Source organism: Lactuca sativa, chromosome 4 (genome assembly GCF_002870075.4).
Source record: "Lactuca sativa cultivar Salinas chromosome 4, Lsat_Salinas_v11, whole genome shotgun sequence".
In the NCBI taxonomy this organism is placed as follows: domain Eukaryota; kingdom Viridiplantae; phylum Streptophyta; class Magnoliopsida; order Asterales; family Asteraceae; genus Lactuca; species Lactuca sativa.
Window position 1 is genome coordinate 308,523,318 of NC_056626.2, and position 23,348 is coordinate 308,546,665.

Genomic DNA, 23,348 nt, shown 5'->3' on the forward strand with positions numbered 1-23,348 from the left:
TCTTCTGTCGAAGAAGATCTTAGGGTTTTTCCGCTTTGACGTAGTTCTTTAAATCGATCTTGTTAGAGCCGTCATTATCTATTGACGTAGTTCTTTAAATCTATCTTACCCTAACGTTATTTACAAGTCTGATCTTTAAGTGGTTTTTAAACAAACATCGTCATGTCCATGGATGATTCCCAGTCAAACTCAATCAATATCTCCAACAACATTGGATCGACGACGAGATTTCCCATACTATACACTCAAGATTATGAGGTCTGGACGCATCACTTTGAAGACTACGTGATTGGTTCAGAAGACAATGGATACTTGATCTGGGAGGCGATAACAGTTGGTCCATTCACTCATTCTAGCACTTCAAGAACTGTCAAAACTCAAAAGCAGTATAATCAACTCGTTAGCGATGTGAAAGACATTCCCCAAGATGGGAAAGAGAAGTTTCAGTGCAACATCAAAGCCTTAAGGATGATTAGGTTTGCTTTAGAATCATACATGTTTCGATTGGTGAGTTCATGCACAACAGCGAAGGAGATATGGGATAGGTTGAAGGAACTATATTCCACAGATGAAGATCTTGAGCATTCCATCCTAACTTTATTGCTCTCGGAATTTGGTGACTTGAAGCAGAAGCCTGAAGAGAAGCTTATTCAAGCTTTCGATCGCTTTAATCATCTCCTTAGTAAAATGATAAAACATGGGATAGAAAGGAAAGTCATTGAACAAAAGGTCATATTTATGAATGGCCTTAGAACCGAAAGGATGGTTGTGGTGTCCACTGTGAAGGCACACGAACAATTCAAGGCTTACTCTCTTGCAAAGCTAGTGGGAATATTAAAGTCACATGAGAGTGAAGTATCTAAAGAAACGAACGTGGTTTCTAGCATGGGGTCATTAGCTCTAATCTCAAAAGGAAAGAATGTTGTTGAAAAAGAAGTAGACTTAGATCTTTCTGAGTATGATCTAACAAGTGAAGATTTTGCATTGATGGTGTCCAATCCCAAGAAGTTCATCAAAATAAGGTTCCCAGCCAACAAGAACCGAAACTGGCAGGGAAGCTACAGTGTTGAGAAGGTGAAGGAAGAACCGAAGAATGTTCCTCAGTCTGAGGAACCAAAGAAGGAAACAAAAGTTGGTGGTGACTCAGGCTTTAACTGTCACTATTGTGGAGGAAAAAATCACTTTGCCAAAGATTGAATGTTAAGAAAGAAGTCTGAAAAGAATGAAGATGACGACGAGGAAGCGAGCCTCTTACGTCGATTGGATGAAATCATGAAAAAGAAAGTTGGATCTCATAACACAATTAATGCTTTAATTGTGCAGGGGAATACAGTTGATGATGAATTTGGCGGTGTTGAAGTTTGGTCGACTGATTCTGAAGATGAGGAAGTGAGGAAGCCCACTCATGGCAGGGCTTTGTTGGTGAAAGAAGAACAAGTTACTAGAAAGTGTCTGATGGTGACTTCTGAGGTGTCACAAATGAGAGGTTATACCACCGATAAGGGACGAGACGAAGCGAAAGAGCGAGAAGATAGGTGTTTTGCAGCAAAACCTGTCAATGTGCAGATCAATGAATGCAATGAGTTGATCAAGAAGGTACAATCTATTCTTGTTTCTTTAAATATCCCCATCACAAACTATGAAAAGGAACTAACTAGATTAAAATCAAAAATTTCTAGTATAAGTGGTAGTTTATCTCAAACTCGCGTCACAAACTCTAACCTATCTGATCAACTCAGTAGGGTAACATCGAAGAGTGAGGAAATGCGTATTTGGATAGAGAAAAAGGAGAAGGAGTTGATTAGGTCTTGGGATGAAACAATTTATTTGCAAAGAGATAATTTAAAGCTTTTGAAAAAATGGAATGTTTTTTGTTTAATTGCTAAAAGATTCTATTCCAACATTACTCAGCAGCATCTTAATTGTGATATAGGAAAAAAGATACATCGTATGATTTTGCCTTTCCTTGAGTTCAAGGAGGATGAAATCGATGCCGATGCATACAACTGTGAAAACGTTGTTTCTTGTGATGATATCTCTCCCTCCTGCAAAATCGGTCTTGAAAAAATAGAGTTGTTTATAAAGTCAAAAGACCATAAGGACATGCTCAAAATTTTGTTGGATGAAAATGACAAACTAAAGATCAACACCGAAACTATACATAAATTTGACTCTGTAAATGCCAAGTTGAGTTCAGAAAATAAAATTGATATTGAAAACACTTCTGAATTCAATGAGGATGATGATATGAGTGAAATATCTATAGAAGATGAGGTGGAATGTTCTGAATTTTTCAAGAGCGAATCCAAAACAAATAAAAATCTTATTTCTGAAAATTCTGTTGAGTTCACTCGCTCAACAAAAGACAAGACTAAAGTCCTCAAGGCAAAAGCTGTTGTATATCAAAAGGTAAAAACAACTCCAAATCAAGTTTACATAGTTCAAGGAGTTACACAGCAAAAAACAGCCGAACTAACGACATTAGTAGAAGAAGATAGTGCCGATGGCTGCAATGATTTTTTATGGTTAGCATCAATAGATAATGCTGATGAAACAGAAGGTCTATCTCAGAAAATATCATGGAGAGTGAAAGGTAGGTATGTGGCAGAACCACTTAATGATCCTACTCGATTTGATGTGCCAAGTACAAGTGGTACTAAAATTGAGTCAGACGAACTAGTCAAGATGTCAAGCGAAACCTCTTCTCTAAAGAGCGGAAGTCATGCTCAAGTACCAAAGCGAAAGGGCAACATGCATAAAACTCCAAAAAAAGTGTCAGACAGAAAGCATCAAGTAAATTTGAGATACAAGAAGAATCACACTGAAAGGAAGCAGTTTTGGCGATCTCAAAATCCTAATTACGTTCGCTATGAAAGAGCTTCTAAGCCAAAAGAAGAAACAAAAACAAACTCACCTCCTCATATTCCTCAGAGTCAAGACAACCAAAAGAAGAGTTTTGGTCCTTAGAGTCAAGACAACCGAAAGAAGAGTTTCAGTCCTCAAAGTCAAGGCAACCAAAAGAGAAGTTTCATCAGATGGACGACAACCAAAAAGGAAGTTTCGGTCCTCAATGTGTGAGAAACCGAAAGGATGGTTTCGGTCCTAAATCAACCATTGAGAGGAACCAAAGGGAAGGTAGTTTCGGCTCCCAACCAAGTAAGGGAAATCATCAAAAGTCTTATACTTCTCCCAAATCTCATCCTTCTCATTTCTCATTCACAAAATGACAGAAAAGGTAAAGGAAAGCTCTTTCCAAAAGTTGAAAAGAAGACGACGTTTGATTCCAAAGTGAAGAATCGAAAGATTGTTGACGTCAAATCAAAAATTGAATCTGAAATGTTCAAATCTAATAAAATCAAAGTTTTTACCATAAAAAGAAAAAATGAGACAACTCTAATAAAAAGAACCTTTATGATCGATGTTTCCCATGCTATTACCTGTTATGTAAAAGGCTCACAAGGACCTGAGAAACTTTGGTTTCCTAAATCTGCATAATTTTTGCAGATTATGCGTGACGAGCAGTTCGATGATGAATGGTATATAGACAGTGGATGCTCGCGTCACATGATAGGAAGAAAGGAGGAACTGAGGGAATTTCCGTCACTTCAAGATAGTGGATGTGTCAAGTATGGTAATAATTCTTTTGGCACAATCAAAGGCAATGACATGATTACCAATGGTGATTTTTCAATACAAAAAGTGGCGTACGTTGAAGGTCTACAACACAACCTCATCAGTGTTTCTCAACTGGTGGTCGACACTGGATTAAAGGTTTCGTTCGATGACGATGGCTCATAGATTATTGAAAAGAAGACGAACAACATTTTGCTGAAATCAAAGCGAAAAGGAGAGATGTACCCTTTAAGTCTCAATCCATACGAGGAAAACCAACAGTTTTCTTGCTATTAAAGGCTCATTCAGATGAAAGTTAGCTTTGGCACCGAAGACTCTCCCATCTCAATTTTAAAGACATCAACAAACTGGTGCTTGGGGATCACGTTCGAGGTCTTCCTGTTCTAAAGTTCGATAAAAAACACATGTGTGCCGCATGTGAAATGGGAAAGCAAAGTCGGCGGAGTCATCCTTCTCGAATCAACACAAAAGTTATTGAACCACTCGAATTACTACACATTGATTTATGTGGTCCTTCTTCAATCGAAAGCATGGGCGGTAACAAGTTCATACTTGTCATAGTGGATGACTTTTCTTGGTTTACCTAGTTGTTCTTTTTAAAGAAAAAATCAGAGGCCACTCCCAAACTTAAACTCTTTATCAAACAGATAGAAGTTCAACTACGAAACGTAGTTCACAACATAAGAAGCGACAACATATTGGAGTTCAAGAACAAAGACTTTGAAGATTTTCTTGTAGAGAAAGCAACCACTCACATCTTTTCAGCGCCATATACTCCACAAAAGAATGGAATTGTCGAAAGACGAAACTGATCTCTATGTGAAGCAGCCCGAACCATGTTGAACTTCGCTTCTCTACCTCTATACTACTGGGATGATGCCATTGCTACTGCTTGTTTTACACAGAACAGATCTTATCTCAACAAACGTTTCTCAATCACTCCCTATGAGATCTTGAACAACCGAAAGCCCAATGTAAAGTTTTTCCACGTGTTCGGATCAAGATGCTTTATCTTCAATACAAAGGAGCAACGAAACAAGATTGATGTCAAAGCGGACAAAAGAATCTTTCTGGGTTATTCCTTAACCTCTAAAGCATATAGAGTTCTCAGTAAGAGTTCAAAGAAAATAGAGGAGACCTATTATGTTACCTTCGATGATAACTATGTCAAGAAACTGAAGGCAACCGAAGGATCAGTGGAGGAAATATTTCCCATTTCTGGTCAAGTTACGATACCCATTTCAAATCTCTTTGAACAGTATATGTTGTTATTTGAGGAACCAGAAACGGCCATTCACTCTGAATCTAAAGATGTAGAAAACAAGGTAGATCAACTGAAGAAGTTAATCGTTGACACTACAAAGAAAATGGCAGATCAACAACCTCAAGCAGACAAACAATCTAACTCATGCGAACCTCCCAGAGATAGTTCTTATGTTCAGGGGGAGGGTTCATATCCTCCAAATAACCAAGATTCATCATTCCAGGGGGAGAATCCATCATCATCAACCGAAAGCCAAGTCCAGGGAAAGTATTCTAAGCCTGAACCAGAGGAAGTATCATCGTTCGAGGGAGAGAATGAAAATTCAAACGATGATGATATTCAATCAGAACTCGAAGAAGTGGATTCTGAACTAGATCCCTCTTATGATCCTAATTACCCACCACTCACCAAATGGACCAAAGATCATCCTCAAACACAAATTATTGGTAAACCATCAGAAAAAGTTCTCACACGCTCTCAACTGAAAGCGAAACAAACTGCACTATTCTCTAAAGTGGAATTTTGCATGTTTAATTCGTTCATTTCCAAGGTTGAACCGAAGACGATCAACACTACACTCGATCATTCTGATTAGGTACAGGCCATGCAGGACGAACTCAATGAGTTCGAGCGAAACAAAGTGTGGAGACTGATTCCAACTCCAAAGGATGGTTCCGTGGTTGGTCTTAAGTGGGTTTTCAGGAACAAAAAGGACAAGGAAGGAAACATAATTCTCAAAAAGGAAAGATTGGTTGTGAAAGGTTATTGTTATGAAGAAGGCATTGATTATGAAGAGACCTTCGCTCCCATAGCTGGGCTGGAGTCAGTTCGAATTTTTCTTGCCTATTCTACACACAAGAGCTTTGAAGTATACCAAATGGACGTGAAGTGTGCCTTCATAAATGGAGTACTAGAAGAGACGGTGTATGTTGAACAACCACTGAGTTTTGTGAACGAGAAGTATCCAGGTCACTACTACATTCTGGACAAGGCAGTCTATGGTCTCAAGCAAGCACTAAGGGCATGGTATGAAACTCTGACTAGATTTCTTTAAATGTCCAATTTTAAGCAAGGTTCGGTTGACCCAACCTTCTTTTGAAAGAAAAAGGGTGACCACCTTAAGATTGTTCAAATTTACGTCGATGACATCATCTTCGGCTCCATAAATCCTAGCTTAACAGCTGAATTTAGGAAGTTGATGGAGACTAAATTTGAAATGAGATCAATGGGTCTGATTAAATTTTTCCTTGGCTTGAATATTAGACAGGGTCCTGAATGTATTTTTATTAATCAAGAGGCTTACACGAAGACATTGCTGACCAAGTTTGGAATGCTGGGAGATTCAAAAGTGAAGCTTCCTATAGCGTTTGGCACAAAGTGAACACCTTCTCTGGACAAACCGGCAACTGACATGACCCTTTATCGTCAAATAATAAGGTCGCTAATGTATCTAACAACAAGTCGACCAGACATAATGTTTTCTGTTTTCTATTGTACTAGGTTTCAAGCTAATCCACGCGAACCCCACCTGCTAGATGTGAAGAATATCTTTCGATACCTGAAGCGAACTTCTTCGCTCGACCTATGGTACCCAACCAAGTTAGGATTCTTTGTCGAAGCATTCTCAGATGCCGATCTTGGAGGATGTGAATCATCAGTGATTTCATACCCCTACTTTTACCGTTTTTAATGTTTCCTGGGGGATACAAGAAAAATACAAGGATTTATGTGTTTTTATACACATACTTTCAAACAGATTATAAACTATTGCAATTGATACAACTGGTAAATCATAACATTTTATGAGAGCACCTTGATACTTTTATCCCTTTTGTAACTTTATGAGCATAATGGAAGTTTTCAACTTACCACTACAATTGCATAGTTTCAGAAAAATACATGAACTGAGTACTTAACAGACATGCAAACTATAATAGGTATAGTTTTGGAATTCAATACACAGTTTTACAACTTCAAGGTTATACATTTACAATCATATAAACTATGACAGATATAGTTTATGGTATACACTAATACTTTCTAAATTCAAGAGTACCATACTAAATAATTATTTAAGTATAATTATTTATACTCTACAACACATATGTATAGATTCAAGTATAAGTGAACATTACGTTACACGTAAACTAGTTAATACAGGGTTGTGAGACATCACTTCAATTATACCCTTAGGGGTACGGGCTAAATCCTATCATAGTATAACCAGAGTCTCCTGGAGAGAGAGCGTGAGATTTGAGAATAGATCTATTCAGGACTGACAATCTCACACCTGAACCTCTAGCTACGATTAGGCAGGCATGCCTGGGGTGACAAATATCATAACGCCGACGCCTGAAGACCGTCGTAGAGGTCACTAGGTCATATCAAGCATGGTTATACAAACTCACAATTGTATAAAATAACCATTTGTTTACGGGATTTCAATTCTTCAAATAGTTTATTTTAATTAATAGAATTATAGTACACTACACTGGAGGATTCCAGGGATACAAACACATGGTTTTATTTTAAGTAATAAAACTACTATACATTACTAGCGGCAGCTAGGGTTTTTATACAAGAATAGACAATACATACTGATGGTAAACATGGTTTTCATACAAGAACATACTATACATACTGGTGTTAGCCAGGGTGTATATACAATACATTACTTTACATTACTGGTGATATCCAGGGATTTTCATATACAATTATAGAATTCGGTAACAAACATACACTTTGGTCTTAGGGTTAAGACTACTTTTCAATACTAAGAAAATATTGGATTTCTTGAGAACATACAAGCATTTTTCACTGATTCTTTAACAGATTTCCATTATAAAAGATGCTTATGAACTCAGCAGCTTAATGCTGATAATCTTTTTCAAAAATCGCTTGTATTCTCTAGAAATCAGTAGACGCGTACTCCCACAGCTTTTGAGAAGATGGAGCATATAGATTCACGTCTTTTATATTTTTACTATACTTTTGGTGTATACAAACTATGTATCAAACAGATGTAAATACCTATATATTCAATGTAATGGTTGTGTTTACTTTGATTAGTATGATGCAATTGTTGTGATACTATACATGACGTCCTCCACCCCCGAACGTTTCCGCCGTTTTCGGTTTGGGGGTGTGACATATTGGTATCAGAACTATTGTTTATAGTGAACTAAGCATACCGAACCTTACATGGTATGCAACTACAAACACAAAAAGGGACGAAGCGCTCTGAAACTAAAAGTATACTTTTAAAATATAATTATTTTAGAAGAAGTATACAAGTATACATACATACTAAAAGTTGTAACATAGTAAGAACTACATACAAGTATTTAGGACGAGTTGGGCACTACGGTTAAACCTGAATAGCTATGTAATCATATGTGGGGTCAATATAACTTGATCAACTATATTCGTCCGAGATAAGACCAACATGTATTTAGGAGTGACTGTGGTGCGCGACAAGTCTAAAACTCACCAAATCCAATTCTAAAGAAGAACATAGTTAAAATACTATAGGAGTATTTTATAACTCTGTAACATTGCACAGAGTTGTTACAAGTAGTACTAATCCTAACAAATTAAGGACTTGAAATTCCTTGTTTATGTTAGTAAACCTTTATTGTAGATCTCTGTTATCGCTGTAAGATTAAGATATATCTTGCTCGAAAATATCCGATTCATGATCAGTATATGAGGCTTATCGTCATTTTCCCTTGTATCTTTTAGAGAAAGATGCCTCCCAGGAAGAGAACCAACAGAAAGAACAACAACCCTCCAATGAATCCGCAACCAACACCTCCTCAATTCGATCCTGCTATGTTCCAGGCAGCAGTTACAGCCGCTGTGGCTGCCATGATGTTGTAGATTAATTCTGGCGACTGTAGCGGATCGGGAAGTGGTACCCATCCCCATAATCTTGATGGTGGTCAGGGACACCAGAAGGAGTGTTCCTACAAAGATTTTTTGAACGCGAAACCCAAATCCTTTGATGGCAATGGAGGTATCATTGCCCTAACTCGTTGGTTCGAGAATATCGAATCAATCTTCAAGATATGTGCGTGCCCTGAGGCAAGCAAGGTGAAGTTCGATGCCACCACCTTCACTGATAGAGCCCTGACTTGGTGGAATAGTCGAGTTAAATCCCTAACTCTGCCGGCAGCCAATGCCATGGGTTGGGAGAATTTGAAATAGCTATTGTTGGCAGAGTAATGCCCAAGAGGTGAGATGCAAAAGCTGGAGAACGAGCTGTAGGACCTGAAGATGAAGGGTTCCGAAATTGCAGCGTACACTACTAGGTTCAGTGACCTGGCTCTTCTGTGTCCTGGGATGGTCACCCAGAAATCAAGAAAATTGGGTGGTACATTTGGGGATTGACACCCCCAACTCAAGGAAACATTTTGGCTGCTAAACCTCTCACATTCGATAGCGCCAAGTGCCTAGTGAAAACTCTGATAGATCACGGGGTTGATCATGAACTTGAAACATATGTTCCTGAACCACCAACGGTGAGTGGTGAGAAGAAAAAGTTATGGAACAATTGCAAGGGCAAGTCTTTGCAGGAGCCCTGCAAGAAACAACAAACAGTGGTAGTTCATGTCGCTACGACTCCTGATGCTGCCCCTACAGCTAAAGCACCAGCCAATAGATATGTTGGTACCCTACCAAGGTGCGACAAGTGTAACTTCCAACATCACGGACCCTGTCGTGACATGCAATGCAATAGCTGTGGCAAAAAGGGACACATAGGTCGTTTCTGCAAGACACAAGTCCAACCAACCAATCATGCTCCTGGAGCTGGAGTTGGTCAAGCTTGTTATGGATATGGGGAGACCGGGCAGTTCAAAAGAAATTTCCCAAAAAAAACAGCCGGCAACACAGGGAAAGTGCTAGCCATGGGACAGGAGGAAGCAGTCGGTAATCCCACCGTAGTTACGGGTACGTTCCTCCTCGACAACTCTTATGCATGCATTCTTTTTCGATTCTGGTGCAAAAAGAAGTTTTGTTAGTCATGCATTTAAGCATCTACTCAAGCATAAATCCCAACCTGTAACCAAAACATTTACCGTCGAAATGGCTAACGGAAAGAAAGAGAGCACTAACGACGTATTCATAGGTTATGCCCTTACCCTAAACGACCATTCTTTTCCAATCGACCTTATGCCGGTTTCCATAAAAGCTTCGATGTCATCATCAGCATGGATTGGTTGAGCTCCAATCATGCTGATATCCTTTGTTATGAAAAAACCATTCGTCTCAATCTGCCATTTGGCGAAGGTCTCAATATCTGTGGTGATAAAATTAGCTCAAGCGTTCATATCATTACGAAACATCCCAAAAATACAACCCAAAAATTTCGTTTTTAAAACATTATTAGAACCAAAATATCATTGCTAAAGTAAATAAAATCATAACCCATGTGTTTAAAAATGCCATAATGTCTATCACATATCAAATCTCATATCGAATATCAGATCAAAATATCATAGTAAAACTCCCAGGCTGAAGACATTGGTGTATGCAATACGATCATCTCGAGCCCTTTCCTTTGCTGGAGGAAGTACCTTAAACCAAAACTGAAACTGTAAGCACAAAGCTTAGCGAGCTTCCCCAAGCTACCACCCATCATACACATATAACATGCAACTAAGAGATACGGGCCCCGCCCATGCTCAGCTACTTCGAGATACAGGCCCCGCCCAAACTCGGCTACTATGAGATATGGGCCCCGCCCAGACTCATCTACTATGAGATACGGGCGCTACCCACACTTAGATACTAACAAACATACAAGTATCACATAGACAACAAGTATAACTTATTCTATCTGTCAGGCATATGACCTTAATCAGATTAAGCTGAGAGATACGGGCCCCACCCACACTCAGCTACTATGAGATACGGGCCCCGCCCACACTCAGCTACTAACATATCAATCTACGGGCCGGCCTTGGTTCCTTTGACCCATTCTACTAAAAAGAGAAACTCACCTCGTACGACGGACTGCTGAAACTTCGAGTGAGAAATCCCTGTCAGTTGCTCCGATGACTCTCCGACTATCAATTCCATAACAACCCTTAATCAAAATCTGATAATCCTTCTTAGGGTAAAATGACCATTTTACCCCTGGTCAAAGTCAACGGTCTGGTCAAAGTCAACCCCCAGTTGACCCGACTAGCCGAGTTGGTTCGCCAACTCATCGAGTCCCTATTCTTTTATCTGTTCCCACCCCGACCTTACTCGTCGAGTCTAGCAAGAACTCGACGAGTTCTCCTTCAAACGTAACGTCGGGACTATCTTCATCTGGCTCGCCGAGTTCATCTTTGAACTCATCGAGTTCATCTTCATCACATGATCATGTCTAGTCTGTAAGTCGCCGAGTTGTATGAACAACTCTTCGAGTCCAACTTCATGGGTTGGGAGATTGGCTTGGACTCGCCAAGTGCGTTCTTACACTCGTCGAGTCACAGGGTTTCCAGGTCCACAACTATGTCTATTACGTTGAGTCCTTCCTCTGGACTCATTTAATTTCCTTCTAAACTCAACTAGGTTCCTCCGAATCCTAAAAGGTTAGGGAACCAAACCCCCAACTCGTCGAGTCCCAAGAATGACTCGTCGAGTCGACTAATGCCCTGATCTATAACTCGATTTTTGATAAGCAAAACTCATCCACAAGGTATATCTGGGCTCCAAAAGTCGATATAACACGTAAAGTCACGAACTTTACGTGCATGCATGGGACATTTATGCTCAAAGGGCCAAAAAATGGGGTTTATTATATGCATGGGGGTTCTCATGGCCATAAAGATGGTACCTTTATGCCATGAGGACCCTTCAAGGTTCCAAATCTGAAGGCATATGAACTTGGGACGTCCAAGTCCCATGAATCAAGCTTCTTGGCCCAAAACTCCATAAATTAAGCATACAGAGATCTAAGAAATCACAAGTCAAGTGTGAATCTTTATTACCAGAAATTGAAGAGAAGATGATGTTGCTCCTAGATCTTCAACCGCCTCTTGAAGCCTTCTTTCTTCCTCTTCTATACACAAGCTCCAAGTGACAATAGATTACTCAAAATGGCACCAAATAGCTCAAAGATGCACACAACTACTTAGGGTTTCCATGACAGGACTTGGGGGGAATGGAGGCTGGGGTGAAAGCCTCATAAGTTGTTTAAATAGGGTGCAAGACCTTTAATTTAGGGTTTCACTCAACAGCTCCTACTCGCCGAGTCGGCCTTCTGACTCGACGACTAGGTCACTTAATCCCCCGACACGGAGTCGATCCTACTTGACGATTCGAGCCCCTACTCGCCGAGTTCTAGAGTAAAAAGTGAAGTTTGGCTTGAATTTAAATGCATACCTGAGACCGGGTGTTACACATTTCATGCATCAAAGCCTAAAAATATATGCGAAAGGAGTGCCATGCATTTCTAGCCCATGTCGTTAACGAGAAACAGGAAGTTAAAAACCACGATAGCATCCCCGAAGTCTGCAATTTTCCTGATGTCTTCCCCAATGATCTTCCCGGAATCCCTCCCGAGCGGCAAGTCGAGTTCCGAATCCAGCTAATCCCCGGAGCTACCCCATAGATAAATCCCCTTACCGTCTAGCACCAACAGAAATGCAAGAGTTATCCAACCAGCTCAACGAACTACTCAACAAGGGATTCATCAGACCATGTTCCATACCCTGGGGAGCCCTGGTCTTATTTGTGAAAAAGAAGGAGGGGTCCTTTCGAATGTGCATAGATTATCGTGAACTGAACAAGCTTACTATCAAAAACCATCATCCTCTTCTCCAAATCGACGACCTCTTCGATCAACTTCAAGGAGCCAGCTACTTCTCAAATATAGACCTGAGATCAGGGTACCATCAGCTACAAGTCCTTGAGGGTGATTTTCCTAAAATATTATCTCAGACTCGGTATGGTCACTATGAGTTTGTAGTGATACCCTTTGGTCTAACCAACACACCCGCGGTATTCATGAATCTGATGAATCGGGTGTGCCGCCACTTCCTCGACAAGTTTGTGATACTATTCATAGATGATATACTTGTCTATTCTCAAAGTGTGGAAGATCATAGACAACACTTGAGGCTAGTGCTAGAAACTCTAAGGGCAAAGAAATTATATGCAAAACTCTCTAAGTACGAATTCTGGATCAGAAAGGTAACTTTTCTTGGTCACATGGTTAGTGAAGAAGGCATACACATGGACCCTTCCAAAATCAAGGCGACTGATAGTTGGTCAGCAACGAAGACGCCTACAGAAATCCGCCAATTCTTGGGTCTTGCTAGCTATTATCGTAGGTTTATCCAAAATTTCTCTTGGATTGCTTAGCCTCTAACCGCCCTGACTTAGAATGGTGTAACCTTTAGTTGGGGAGAAAGTCAAGACACTACGTTCCAAACATTAAAGCATGCCTTATGCAGTGCACCTATCTTGTCTCTGCCAGAAGGGATGGAGGACTTCGTTTTCTACTGCAATGCATCCAATCAGGGCCTAGGCTGTGTGCTCATGTAGCGAGGAAAGGTCATTGCCTATGCCTTGAGATAGATGAAGGCACACGAAGTCAATTATACAACTCACGATATGGAGTTGGAGCAGTGGTCTTCGCATTAAAGATATGGAGACATTACCTCTATGGAACCAAGTGCACTGTCTTCACCGACCATAAGAGCCTGCATCACATTTTCGATCAGAAAGAGTTGAACATGAGGCAATGGCGGTGGGTAGAATTACTCAATGATTATGAATGTGAAATACGCTATCATCCAGGAAAGGCCAATATGGTAGCAGATGCCCTCAGCCGGAAGGAGTACTCAGGTCACAGAGTGAAGGCACTTAAAATGACCATCCATTCCCATCTGGCCATGCAAATCAGAGAAGCTCAGTTAGAAGCCTTAAAACCAGAGAACATGTCGGATGAAGCCTTGAGGGGAATGGAAAAGAACTTAGAGGTCAAGGGTGATGGAGTTTACCATTTCATGAACCGGATCTAGACCCCAAAGTTCGGTGGTTACATGGAGGTTGTCATGAACGAAGCTCACAAGTCTAGATACTCCATTCACCCAGGTTTGGATAAGATGTATCTGGATCTCAAAAAGCTCTATTGGTGGCCAAACAAGAAAGCAGAGATCGCTACCTTCGTGGGAAAGCGTCTAACTTGCGCCAAGGTGAAGGTGGAATATCAAAAGCCCTCAGGTCTACTTTAGCAGCCAGAGATACTTGAGTGGAAGTGGGAGCGAATCACAATGGACTTCATTACCAAACTGCCCAAGACCCTGAGTGGCCTTGACACTATCTAGGTAATCGTCGATAGATTGACTAAGTCCGCTCACTTCCTACCAATCAAAGAAACATTCAAGATGGAGAGACTAACATGAATCTACATCCAAGAGATAGTCCATCTACATGGTATGCCTGTGTCCATTATCTCCGATCGGGATAGCAGATTCACCTTGAGATTTTGGCAATCACTGCAGAAGGCTCTTGGAACTAAGTTGGATATGAGAGAGAGGAGTGCCATGCATTCCTAGCCCATGTCGTTAATGAGAAATAGGAAGTTAAAGTCCTCGAGAGCATCCCCGAAGTCTACAATTTTTGTGATGTCTTCCCCAAAGATCTTCCCAGAATCCCTCCTGTGCGCCAAGTCGAGTTCTGAATCGACCTAATCCCCGGAGCTACCCCATAGCTAAATCCCCTTACCGTCTAGCGCCAGTAGAAATGCAAGAGTTATCTAGCCAGCTTAACGAACTACTCAACAAGGGATTCATCAGACCAAGTTTCTCACCCTGGGGAGCCCCGGTCTTATTTATGAAAAATAAGGATGGGTCCTTTCGAATGTGCATAGATTATCATGAACTGAACAAGCTTACTATCAAAAACCGTTACCCTCTTCCCCCAATCAACGACCTCTTCGATCAACTTCAAGGAGCCAGCTACTTCTCAAATATAGACTCGAGATCAGGGTACCATCAGCTACAAGTCCATGAGGGTGATGTTCCTAAAACATTATCTCAGACTCGGTATGGTCACTAAGAGTTTGTAGTGATACCCTTTGGTCTAAGCAACACACCCGCGGTATTCATGGATCTGATGAATTGGGTGTGCCGCCCGTTCCTCGACAAGTGTTTGATAGTATTCATAGATGATATAATTGTCTATTCTCAAAGTGAGGAAGATCATAGACAGCACTTGAGGCTAGTGCTAGAAATTCTAAGGGCAGATAAATTATATGAAAAACTCTCTAAGTGCGAATTCTAGATCCAAAAGGTAACTTTCATAGGTCACGTGATTAGTGAAGAAGGCATACACGTGGACCCTTCCAAAATCAAGCCGATTGATAATTGGTCAGCACCGAAGACGCCCACAGAAATCCGCCAATTCTTGGGTCTTGCTAGCTATTATCGTAGATTTATCCAAAATTTCTCCAGGATTGCTAACCCTCTAACCTGTTGGATTAATGTCTAAGTCCATAACTATATTTGGTATGAACTTGACTCGACCCGGCATGGTCCATTTGGGTTGCACTTCACCAACACAATTTATATGGATAATCTTTTGAGAATAGTATGTTTATGATTAATATTAATATATTATAAGTTCTAATATATTAATATGGAATCATATTATTTAATTAGTATTGATCAAGAATTAATTTATAATTAATTAAGTGATCAAAAGGAACTAATTAAATATGGACTCTTATATATATGGAATGGGCCAAGTTCATTTAGGTTGGGCTAAGCTTTCATGGATAGTCCATGGAGTGTTTAACCCATGGATCCTAGGAAATGAAAGGTCATGTGTATTAGGGTTTAACCCTAATCCTCCTTACTATATAAAGATATCCTTGGTTGGTGAAATTGGTACTAGTGTGTGGTACACTAAGAAGGGCTAGCCAATTTCACTAGAGAGAACCAAGTATCCATATTCTCTAAAGTTTTCCAAGGTGTTTTGGTGATTTATGATTCCATTTGAGGCTTCCACACTATTGGGGCTAAGCTCTTAAAGCTTGAAGACATCAAGCTACATCAAAAAGGTATGTCATCTAACTAGTACTTTGTAGTATAAGAACTTCATAATATGCTAGTTAGGATTAAAGCCTTGGAAAGTTCTTATTTGCATGTATTATAGAGAAAACATAGATCCAAGGTTTATAGGGTTGCATGTACACCATAGGAGTGTTAGAATGCTCAAAACCCAACAGTGGTATCAGAGCCACGGGTTGTTTTCTGTTATATTGATGCAAATATTTTATTTTCAAAGTTGAAAAAAAAAAGAAAAAAAACATGAAGTTTGTCAAATTTCAAGATAATTACTTGTTCTTGTGAAAAACTAATTATTTGTAAAATTTGAATAATTTGCTTTATGAGTTGAATTAGGTCAAATTTAATAAAAGATAAAATGATATGATTATTTTATTAGTTTTAAAAGTTTGATCTAAAGAGTTTTATTTTTTGAAACCTCCATAAGTTATGGATATGAAAAGGTTTTAAAAAAAAATTGATTCAAAGTTTTTATGGAGTTACAAAATTTGGTGTTAATGTTTTAAAGGATTCTATAACTTAAGAATAAGTTATGGATCACCAAAAGTTTTTTGTGTTACCTTGTTTTATGAGTGAATTTAGATTAATGAATAAAATTATGTGATAGTTGGTTTTAATCCAAATTAATCTAAAAGAAGTTCATAAAATGTGTTTATGTAACTTATAAGTCACATTTATGAATCTTAAAACTCATAATAGTTGTCATAGGTTACAAAATGAAGAGTCTTTTTCCTCATTAAATTGTTTTATGACTCCATAACTTGTCCTCAAGTTATGGATGACCAAGAGTCTCTTCATTAAATAATAAATTAAAAAAAAGTGTAACCTTAATTAATTCCATAAGTTATAAAATAAAGAAAAGTTAATTCTTTTATTAGTTTAAAGTCTTCCATAACTTGTCCTCAAGTTATGGAACTTGAAAAGTTTTTGGATTAAAACTACTTTAAACACATAAGTTATGGAATTAATTAGTTTTGAATAGTTTCAAAACTTGCCCTCAAGTTTTGGAATTTCAAAAGTTTTCACTTATGAATACTTTAATTCCAAGTTAGCCCTTAGAATTTTAAAGAATTAAAATTCAACCCTTATACTTTATAATATTATAAGTTAATAATATATATATATATATATATATATATATATATATATATATATATATATATATATATATGTATAAGAGTAAAGTCAGTCTTACCGCTAGTAGGCCTCATTCACGAAGCCGGTCTATAAGGTGGGTATAAGGTTGTTGCCTATAAAATGGCAACTTAATGGGTGTCCACTCTCACCCACCGCTTGCTTGACTGGTGGAGGGTCGTTAGCCGAACGGGTTTGACAAGACTATAATTCTCCCTTCATTAAAAGTATTAATGATAAATACTAAGTAACTAAACACTTATAAATACCCAATCTTAGTTACTTAGGAAAATGTGAATAAGGTGCTAATCCATGAAATTACACTTTGCACTTTGTTTAAGTCGGTTAGTGGAGCGTGTGTGGTTAACCGGCACACTAACTCGTATTTAACAAGGTAGGCAAATGGTAACTTAATATTTATCATAGTATCGGTGGAGTGTGTGTGGTTAACCGGCACATCGATTGAGGGGTAAACACTTAAGGGCACCAAGTAATTTGCATGGTTACTTCACACCTTGTTTTGTGATCCTCGGCATCCCAGTCACAAAACCTGAAGGGCACACTCGAGATTGAAACATGCCATTGAACAGTTCAATGAATCTCAATAGATCTAGGAGTTTCAAAACCAATTAAAACCTAATAATACATTTTGTTTATCTTGGTGGAAATTGGTGAATCGTCATTCACCTACCTTCAAATATTTTATAGCTTGGATTACGGCATCCCTCTTCTAAGTTATAAAATAGTTTGTTGGGTCCTAGCCTTAATATTTCATATTGGGTGTTATATTAAGGACTTAAGATCAACTATCTTGAATATCTCCCAAAAGATGTCTGGTTTAGACATTTATGATCTTCCTAAATCTCTTGAAACAAGCTTTCCTAAATGAAGATGATGTCCCATGGAAATCATACTTCTTTCACCTCCTCCAATTATTCTCCCTAACCCACAAGTTCAAGGTCACTCAAGCCCTATTGGCAAGGCAAGGTCTAGGTGTGATCACATCTTGGAGATGTAGTCACATATTGACAAGCCGGGAGAGTTGGGTGTCAAAGTCTTGAGAAAGTTGGTGGTTCAATCACTTTCTAAGTCACATAGTGAGTTCCTTTGGGACACCTATGAAACAGACTATGACAAGACCCTTAATGATCTTATCTATTTGTTAAGATCAACTTCCTTAAAACTTGATGGACATTGACAATAGTGACACAGGAAATCCAGAAAAGCATTCTCTTCCCAATGGTAAAGGGATCGGCCATAGTCAACTCGGTTGACCAAATGGTAAAGAGAAAAGCTAAGTCTGTGATAGTCCCTTGTACCATTATCAAAGGGTCCATATGTTTATATTGCCAAAGGAAGGGGCATTGGTTGCGAAGCTGCCAAATTTACCTAAGGATGTTAAAGTCAATAAGTTTGACTCTACTTCAGGTAAATTCCACTATCTAACTCTGCTAAGTTTCTATTCTGAGATTCCTGATACATGATGTGACTGGGTCACATGGTGATGTTTTAAGAATCAAAGAAAAGTGAAGAAACTTAAAGATATAATATGTTGAATCTGATGCGTAGATGGATTTCTATCGCATAGTTTGAAGATCGGATTCTTGAGCTACTTCTTAGGAGTTATGAGATATTGCTTAGGAATAGATAACAACAAGTTTTCATATGGATTGTAAGGACAAGTTCTTCCGCAAAGTTTTTAAAATAAAAGGAAAATTTTTGATTTTATTTATTTTAAAATATCCTTACAATGGCATCTGTGGAAATTTTTGTTGCTTATAAGATTCCATTAATAGCAAGAGTGGAAGTATGAAATTGATTCTTTCATTTGTGGTAATGTCTAAATTTACCAAATAAGGAAAGATTCTCATCACCCAAGTTTCAATTGGACCGGAACTTGGAATCATGCAAGTTGTATAGCATGATGAATGAGATCTTTCAAGTATTGGAAAATTAAGACTAATTACTTGTTCACATGGATGTGTGAGTCAAGTGAAGGACTAAGGGATCGAGTACACAGTCTTGTGCACTGATTAAGTCCACCACAAAAGATCGATAAGATTATTCGTCATAATTTACTATAGCTCAGTAAATATGGTTATACTTACAAGCTTAAGTGTAATTCTGAGACATTGGAAAAGGTTCCAATGTATGGCAGAGCGAATAAGAAGAATCAAATTAGGTAGAAGGATAAAAGTTTCTCAAATCTAAAAAGATGGGAGAGAGTACTTTCGTATCAGTTTTGTGATCATCTTAATGATTTAGAGACAATTCATTCTCTAAGAGCCTTCTTATAGCTAAGAAGAGGAACTTGAATTGTTGAAGTGGTTAAATCAAGAAGATGATTCATACTTCGTTCCAAAAACAATTCTTAGAGTTATACTCTAAGATTGTAACTTGAGTGACATGTCTTAAAGAAGGTTTAAAACTCTTGTACATTTGAAATTCGTAAGTTGTGATGTTTTGGATAAAACAAAGACTAACTAAGGCCAATTGTGTGAAGTGTTTGTCTTGGTTATAATCCACACTATCTCTTGGATGTTTGACAAGGGGGTCTTATAGGTCAAGAGGACAGTGGGAGTCTTAAAGGTCTTGAAAGTCTCAAGAACTAATCAAGAAGAGAACCTGAGGTTCTTCACCAGCACACGACTTGAGGTTTATAACCTATCGTGTTGACATATTCTGTGCCCATTCTAGTTAAAGTTGGCTTTGCGTATGAGTTCTTAGAGTTCTCAATTAGTTGCACAACAACCCGGAAGCAATGGCAGGCCCTTGAGCTGCCAGGTGGCAACAAATTAAGATTGAGTTCAATCCATATTATTTTGGATTTGTCATTATCCTTGTCTTGTGACTATGGTTATGACAATTCACATGGATAAAGAACACATACACCAGCAAATCTAAGTGTCATAAGGTTTCTCTCTGATTCATGAAAATGATGGTGAGGAAACACTTTCACCAAGTAGATTTTAGCTTAGATAGCAATTGTGATATTTGCATTCTCAAAGTCGTCAGTGGAGCGTGTGTGGTTTACCGGCACACTAACTTGGACTTGTGAGAAGTGGCAAAAAGGTCTAACCATTATGATTACGGTATCCCTCTTCATAATTGTTTAGACACACAAGTGTGCTATCTAAGGGAAGGTGTATGATTTTGATAAAGTTTTATCAAAACAATCTAGTATCAGAAATCTGAACTTTGGTAAGAAAGTCAGCTGATTTCTGAGTACATGTCAAAGCTAGTGGGAGCATAAGTGTTATGCGAATAATCATCATGTTAGTGGGAGCATGATAATTATGATAAAGGTTGCAAGTTAGAAATGTTAATTATAGAAAACAAAAGGTTTCAATTGGGAAAAAGTTGTTTTGCTATAATTAAGGGAGAGGAAATTATACTTCATCTCAAATCTAAAAGCTTAGATTGAGGTTTTAATCGTATTTAGTCAAGGATATATATATGAATTTCATGTTGGAATGGCTCAACATAAGGAAATTATACTTCATCTCAAATCTAAAAGCTTAGATTGAGGTTTTAATCATATTTAGTCAAGGATATATATATGAATTTCATGGTGGAATGGCTCAACATAAGGAAATTTTGTATATGAGTCGATTATTTGCGTTCTAAAATTCTATTATGATTACGGCATCCCTTTTCATAATCTGAATTATGAGAACTTGGCAAATTGAAATGGACATATTATAGCAAAAGACTGGTTTAGTCTTTATGTGAGACATCATGAATCGATTCCCATATGCTTCGGATATAGGATCGATTACATGTGCTATATTCATCCTTTCTAAAATTTTCCAAATGCCTAGGGCATTAAGAAGGGAAAAGGTTTAGAATTGGATATGACTAAAAGGATTAAACAATTGTCGAGGACAATCTAAGGTTTACCAAAGATTGGGTGCTCAAGGAAAGTTGGAAGTATAGTGATAATTTTGAAAGGACCATATTGACATAATCTGTAAGGAGGCAACTCCTGTTCAGAAGTGATAGTCAAAATGGAATATGGAAATGTTTCAAAGTTAGAAATTATTCAATCTGTGTAAGATTAGGAAACTTAATGCAAGAAGGAAGTTTCCAAGGAGCTGATCTCCTTTGGAATACTCTGTAATGATTGTTGTCAAGTCTTTCTGACTTTGTGCATAATCATTACAAGAGGATCAATGCATATAAGTTTAGAATGTAACAAATTTCAGTAAATGACATGAATTTGGAATTCTTGTATTTGCAGTAAGGATTTGGGAGTGTGAAAAGAGAATTATTGAAGTTATGTTCAATGGATCTAGTTCACAAAGTAAAGATCATAGACAAACATAGTATGCATACTTGGTGTATGGCATGACTAGTGTTTAGAAAACATAGTGTACATGCTTGGAGCATGGGATTACTATTGTTTTAAATTCAAGAATAAAGTTGATAGCTGAAATAGTATACATGAATAATGTGTAATCATATGGTGATAAATAAAAGGTGTTTTATTTATGTTCATAGGTTTTGATACCATATTGGATTCAATTATTCTTGTGTTTCATTTTGCATGTCTTGACTTCCCGAATAAACTAGGTTATTCTTCCAGAATGACTAAGTTATTCAAACCATCCACAGTCGGTCATATATTGGAAGTAGATATGAATTAAGACTGTCATGGGTTGGCTTGTAGAGGTCTAAGGTGTTAGACAAAGGGCTACAACACTCATGAGTGCTCATAAGTTCTGAGTATTGGATTCAACCCGTGGTCATTGGAATCACTTCATGGATTTTATCACGAGTGATCATCAGACGATAATATCTTATATTCTTCAACCCTAGAGATATGAGTTGTTACTATGAGTTGGTTGTACATTGATTGCACGAAAACGCATTTGGTAACTCGGTGCTATAAAACGTGCCTTTGTGTATGATTCAACAAGTAGTAGAACAAGCCATATGAGTCGAAGTTTATCCATTCCTTTTACCTTCGGGGTAAAAGCGATATCTGTGGGCCCCTCGATGATTTGATGATGACAAATGGAAGTGCTCGGCCGGGCCAGGACTGATTTGATTTGTTCAATTAGTTAGTCGTCATAAATTGGAAATCGGGAAACAACAAATGGACAGAGAGAATGATTTTAATCCATGTCTCAGTCCATATGATATCTAGAATGGAGGAATATATGATCCCTTATCTAATGGACAAGTTCATTGACAAGATCAGAGTTCGACAACGGCTTTAGGAGCTACGATTGCCAGTTAGGTTTGAAGTCATACGCAATAATAGTTTTAGACTTATCCAAGTGGGAGACTGTTGGATTAATGTCTAAGTCCATAACTATATTTGGTATGTACTCGACCCGACCCGGCATGGTCCATTTGGGTTGCACTTCACCAACACAATTTATATGGATAATCTTTTGAGAATAGTATGTTTATGATTAATATTAATATATTATAAGTTCTAATATATTAATATGGAATCATATTATTTAATTAATATTGTTCAAGAATTAATTTATAATTAATTAAGTGATCAAAAGGAACTAATTAAATATGGACTCTTATATATATGGAATGTGCCAAGTTCATTTAGGTTGGGCTAAGCTTTCATGGATAGTCCATGGAGTGTTTAACCCATGGATCCTAGGAAATGAAAGGTCATGTGTATTAGGGTTTAACCCTAATCCTCCTTACTATATAAAGATGTCCTTGGTTGGTGAAATTGGTACTGGTGTGTGGTACACTAAGAAGGGCTAGCCAATTTCACTAGAGAGAACCAAGTATCCATATTCTCTAAAGTCTTCCAAGGTGTTTTGGTGATTTGTGATTCCATTTGAGGCTTCCACACTATTGGGGCTAAGCTCTTAAAGCTTGAAGACATCAAGCTACATCAAAAAGGTATGTCATCTAACTAGTACTTTGTAGTATAAGAACTTCATAATATGCTAGTTAGGATTAAAGCCTTGGAAAGTTCTTATTTGCATGTATTATAGAGAAAACACAGATCCAAGGTTTATAGGGTTGCATGTACACCATAGGAGTGTTAGAATGCTCAAAACCCAACACAACCGCCCTGACTCAGAAAGGTGTAAGCTTTAGTTGGGGATAAAGTCAAGACACTGCGTTCCAAAAATTGATGTAGGCCTTATGCAGCGCACCTATCTTGTCTCTTCCAGACGGGACAGAGGACTTTGTTGTCTACTGCGATGCATCCAATCAGGGCCTAGGCTGTGTGCTCATGCAGCGAGGAAAGGTTATTGTGTATGCCT

At 38.3% G+C, this 23,348-nt stretch overlaps 1 protein-coding gene across 1 annotated transcript; it reads left to right on the plus strand.

Moving 5' to 3' along the window:
* The first annotated feature begins 762 nt into the window (after nucleotides 1–762).
* LOC128133664 (uncharacterized) lies at nucleotides 763–8,776 on the plus strand. Its single transcript, XM_052771179.1, has 5 exons — nucleotides 763–990; nucleotides 1,324–1,596; nucleotides 2,239–2,593; nucleotides 4,729–5,360; nucleotides 8,639–8,776. The coding sequence occupies exons 1-5, from the start codon at nucleotides 763–765 to the stop codon at nucleotides 8,774–8,776; spliced, it is 1,626 nt and encodes a 541-aa protein (XP_052627139.1).
* Nucleotides 8,777–23,348: the final 14,572 nt, after the last annotated feature.

Bases quoted from the DNA above. Each gene is read 5' to 3' on its own strand.
- LOC128133664 (XM_052771179.1), top strand. From the start codon at position 763: ATGGTTGTGGTGTCCACTGTGAAGGCACACGAACAATTCAAGGCTTAC. The intron at 991-1,323 runs GTGTCCAATCCC...TTAATTGTGCAG, and splicing joins GTGAAGATTTTGCATTGATG to GGGAATACAGTTGATGATGA. The intron at 1,597-2,238 runs GTACAATCTATT...GAATTCAATGAG, and splicing joins GCAATGAGTTGATCAAGAAG to GATGATGATATGAGTGAAAT.